Genomic DNA, 4999 nt, shown 5'->3' on the forward strand with positions numbered 1-4999 from the left:
ACGAATTTGTCTTAACTGATTTTAACAACGCTAAAGTATACTGACCTTAACGACGTTAATAACCGGATCACACGTTCATAGTAAATCATAATTTTTCTACTATTCAATAATATATTTTTTCAATAAATTTCCAAACACGCATCTTTGAATCTGCGTGTAATTGTTACGTCGGTGTGTCTAGTGCATGAGCAATTGGTAATCACGTTGAATCATCAGAAGCAATTGTCAATCTAAACTTATCAGACACAAGATTCATCATTATGTACGCGAAAATGGCTTTTCAGCATCAAGCTGGCACTGCTATGGAATGCTTAAGCGTAAGTATATCTTATTTGTGATACACTGATGTTTCAAAACTTGAATGAGACAAGTTTAGTTATTGTCATGTATTTCTTATGCATTTATTTTCATGACTAATTTAATTTTTTTTTATTTCTTTTTTAACAATATACAATTATATCTAAATCTTTTTAATTTAAATTTTATTTGCATCGTATGAAAGATACATTATTAAAACAACTCATTGATAAATTGATATTAATATAATTATACTAAACACAATTATTATTTTACTGTATACTTTGTTTTTTTTTAGATACCAATTGTGTTGGTAAAAGAAACAGATGTTAATGAAAATGGAGAGGAAGTGATGAAGTGTGGTTTTAAAATTGGAGGTGGAATCGATCAAGATTTCAGGAAAAGTCCTCAGGGTTATACGGATAATGTAAAAGAGATTTACATTATAATACTGTAAATATGAAATATGTTTCATATTATTAATTGAAATCATTTTAGGGTATATATGTAACTGAAGTACATGAAGGATCACCTGCAGCAAAGAGTGGTCTTCGTATGCACGATAAAATTTTACAGTGCAATGGATATGACTTTACGATGGTAACTCATAAAAAAGCAGTATCATATATTAGGAAGCATCAAGTATTAAATTTATTAGTAGCTCGTAAAGGGGTAACAAGTACTTAAATACCAAATAAGTGATCTATTTGGTCTAAGGATATTTATTTCGCTCTATACAATAACAAAGTCAATTTATTGGAGCTACATGTCTGCCAAATATCGTATTAGATTATGACCAGTAGTAAGATATCTTTGAGTTAGTTCCACAAAATGATTAAATACTTGGTATTTTATTTTCTATTTTGTATACCTTATTCGTAACAAATGTCTGCAATTCCAGTTAAAATAGAGGCATAATGTTAATTAATACATACCTAATATTTGTTATGGTTATTTTGCAGGCATAATATCCGTTTCTAATTGCAATTGAGATAGAGCATTAGAAAATAGATATATATGTATAAAAATCCTGTTATGGTTCGTTATTGTTGTTGAAAAAAAGTAATTGTATGAAAACGTTTTTCTAATATCAGGTAACAGCTAATAACGCTATTAGATAAAATTGCTTAAAAAAACATGATTTACATGTGCCTGCGTATAAATCGCATTGTATAATGTTTATTGTATATCAAAATTTGCAACAATATTTCTTGTGCCAAACATTAACTGCTGCGCAGGATCCATATGAATATTTCTCACTATCATGTATATATTTATATACAAAAAAAAAGTTTATTTGTATGGTAAGAAAGTGAAACGTATTTCCTGATTAATTTTTAACAAAAGAAATAATTATATGGATAAAAGTCATAATATTTTAATTGTTTAAGTATTTCTATATTGTAAAATATAACAAAATGCCAAAGCATAATGAAGTTACACTAGCTTAGATATGCAACATACCTTTTACAAAATTTTGTATTGCTAGTATATCAGTATATTACTGTAAGACTTGTATGAAATACTTCGGATTTATGCATTTAAAACATTCTACAATGACTGAAACAATCATACAATAAACATTGTTTTAATATCTTTAGAAAGGTATACCTATAGCATATACTAATTTATGTGAATAAGTATAATATATGCAACTACTGCATTTATAAGCATTTACAAAATATTTTTTTGGTATTGGCGCAAAGAGAAAATTATTGAGACTGTACTTGAGACCAATAGAAGTATTAAACTTTCTATTTTATAAACTTTTTACTTTGATCAATAATGAATATTTCGATGCATTTTAGTAAAATTTTTATATATAAGAAAAGGCAACAATTTTGTATTTTTATCTTAAATTGGCTACAAATGTACAATAACTGAAACAAAAAGGAAAAGTTCCTGTAACTATATATACGATTTTCTTTTATATCTCAAGATTCTAATACAATCACGGTGAAAACGAACCATTTTATAAGAGATAATGTAATATGTTGTCATAATTTTGTAACTAGTCTGCTAACATGAAAAATATTAAAGAAAGAAATTGTAGAACATAAATTATTGTGTGCGACCATTATGCATGCACGTAGAACTTTAAGATTTTTTGTATAGAACCATAGTGTGACAAATTACATGCATTAGTTCAATCTACACTTATATTAAAAGTTATATGTTATTTATTACCAAAAATATAATTAATATGAAAATTTATGAAACAAACTAATGATCGTATATTATGTAAATAACAAATAAATGCCCTATACTATCATAAGTAAATTGTACTGTCGCTTTATTTTAAAAAATCAATATTTTATGAAGTTGCGACTATTTAAATCTTTGAAATTTCGTAAAAGTTTGAAACTTTCATATTTCTTTTATAATGTTACACATCAATCTTTTTTTATAATCTATTGATGTTTATAATCATTTTAATTTTAATTAAACTTAATAAACAATATAATATTTAATATCAGATTAAATTTTATAAGTAAATTTTCCTCACTATGTTTCATTTATTTTATGTTCTAATACATCTTTAGGAATTTAAACATTTAAATTGCGAAATATTATTTATATTACTATTCTTTTATTAAAGAATGATTGCATGTCATTCAAATAAATTGCAAAAATAATTGGATATGATTGTAACTCGATAAAATTCCATTTAATGTTCATATGAAAACGCGGCATAAAGTTCAACGCTTATGCATCACTGTGAATGTAACGGCATATGGTGACGTGTCTAAGAGTCCCGACGTGGATGGTGTGTGTATGACACGTCGCTTTACGTTACGTTTCATGCTACCAGTAAACGTTTAAAGTAATAGAAAGAAGGTTGGCTTCACATTACATACTTATACCAAGTGACTTATAGCAATATCTATTAAATGTTGTTCATAATCAGATAACAACATACATACTTGAAAAAGTGAGATAAATTGAAACTTTTGTTCATTGTGAATTAGACAGAACTATAAGTTATAAAACAAATTTCTTGTGGCCTTTTTGTTGGTACTTACTCACGAATTAACATCTGAAAAATATTAACGATGGTAAGTAATTTTGTAACATTGAAATTAAATAATAAAGACAGTTTTATGACGTACAAATTTATGGTTATATTTTGTTTATGCTTTTAAGCCTGCCGCTGGTTCTACATCGGTCGGAGCTGCGGGACGTTCACCTAGCAAAGCTATAGCACCTAGAACAGGTGGCGGTGGTACTGTTAGACAAAGAAAAACTACAACAACTAGTTTAACTAGGAGTAGAAATACAGGAGCTGGTTCTGATGGCATGTGGAGGTTTTATACCGATGATTCTCCTGGCATCAAAGTGTAAGTAGATGTAATATACTGAAAAAATATGCATGTCAAAATCAAAAATATGAACATTAAGGAAAAATCTAAAAAAAAAAAATAAATGTTTGTTTACAGAGGACCAGTACCTGTGCTTGTTATGTCTCTTCTTTTTATTGCATCTGTCTTTATGCTTCACATCTGGGGCAAATACACTAGATCCTAAAATTGGAAATAGGTATTATTTTAAGAAAGAACATAAGCAATTGGAAAGAACTGTGCAGTGCAGTTGGAAAAAGAATAAAAGAATTTAAGTTAAAAATGCTCTTCGAGTATAAGATCAATATGGTCAAGAAAGCTTGCAACATTTTTAACATTATTTCCTGATAAATTTAAGAGAATTAGAGTATTCCATATTATAAATTGCATTTCCATATAATGGATCTTTGTACTTTTTTTTTTATTAAAAAGCAAGACCAAAATTTAATATGCGATCATAAATATTATTATAAGCTGAATTTTATAACATTTATAAAAAGATATCTTGAAGCTAATTGTATGAACGTATCAAGCGTGATCGAGATACTAGTTATTATTTGTAAAGTTATTATAATAATATAATGTATAATATTAAAATATATTATTCATAATCCGATCAAAAAGTAATTAATTTTTCTTTATGATCATCTGTTTCTATTTGTACAAAAAATTCAAGTTCGATACAAAACGAACGTTCTAAAAGATGTCTAATAAAAGATGTGTATTGTCTTCAGTAGTACAATGGGAATGAAAAGCGTAATGCGCCATGTTCCATTTAACTGGAAACTCATTCGCGCTCGCGTGTACGTATTGATTCTATGCTGAATAGGTGCAGATTACAGCGCTCTGAGAAAAAGAAGCAATCGCAATAAAATAACTAAACGGAAAAACAATCAGATATCATTTCATTGTAAAACAAGCAAAAAACACCTTTCATGAAAACGTTACCTATACAGTTCGTGTCAAAAATAATATGTACACGTTCTCAGAAATGAATACATAAACATACTTCTATAAAGAGAACAAAAAGCATAGTAAAAAATGTTTTATTTTTAAGCTTTTTTCCCATTTTCATAATCGTTTGAAATAATATGATCGAATCATTTTTCCGAATTAATATTTCCATTATGTTCACCCCATATATGTTATTAATTTTTATTCCTTATAATTAAAATCAAAATCTGAAATAAAAGTATTTATTGGAAATAATCATGGAGAAAAATTTTTAATTATCAAAGTAATTATAATAAGCTATAATGTCAGATGGTCAATGTGAATCGGGAAACCCAATAGGTCGACACCATACCGACCAAAGGGAGACGATGCGTAGTGTAGCGAGAAAAGGAACGAGAAAGAAGAAGAGC

General features: G+C 27.5%; 2 protein-coding genes and 1 long non-coding RNA gene across 3 annotated transcripts; 2 read left to right on the forward strand and 1 right to left on the reverse strand.

Moving 5' to 3' along the window:
* Positions 1-1067, forward strand: LOC108547404 (uncharacterized protein C45G9.7). The gene is made up of 3 exons (XM_017899907.1): positions 1-317; positions 596-724; positions 796-1067. Exons 1-3 carry the CDS (start codon positions 261-263, stop codon positions 982-984), a joined length of 375 nt encoding a protein of 124 aa, XP_017755396.1. The 5' UTR covers positions 1-260; the 3' UTR covers positions 985-1067.
* A 2207-nt stretch (positions 1068-3274) lies between these two features.
* Positions 3275-4065, forward strand: Sec61beta (Sec61 translocon subunit beta). Its single transcript, XM_017899892.1, has 3 exons — positions 3275-3353; positions 3442-3635; positions 3735-4065. Exons 1-3 carry the CDS (start codon positions 3351-3353, stop codon positions 3820-3822), a joined length of 285 nt encoding a protein of 94 aa, XP_017755381.1. The 5' UTR covers positions 3275-3350; the 3' UTR covers positions 3823-4065.
* LOC108547391 (uncharacterized) lies at positions 3609-4999 on the reverse strand. The gene is made up of 3 exons (XR_001890189.1): positions 4942-4999; positions 3746-3818; positions 3609-3653 (listed from the first exon to the last, which is right to left on the reverse strand). It is a non-coding gene; the product is annotated as an uncharacterized LOC108547391 (long non-coding RNA).

The sequence above is a fragment of the Eufriesea mexicana genome, unplaced genomic scaffold (assembly GCF_001483705.2).
Source record: "Eufriesea mexicana isolate 0111107269 unplaced genomic scaffold, ASM148370v2 scaffold1018, whole genome shotgun sequence".
NCBI lineage: Eukaryota > Metazoa > Arthropoda > Insecta > Hymenoptera > Apidae > Eufriesea > Eufriesea mexicana.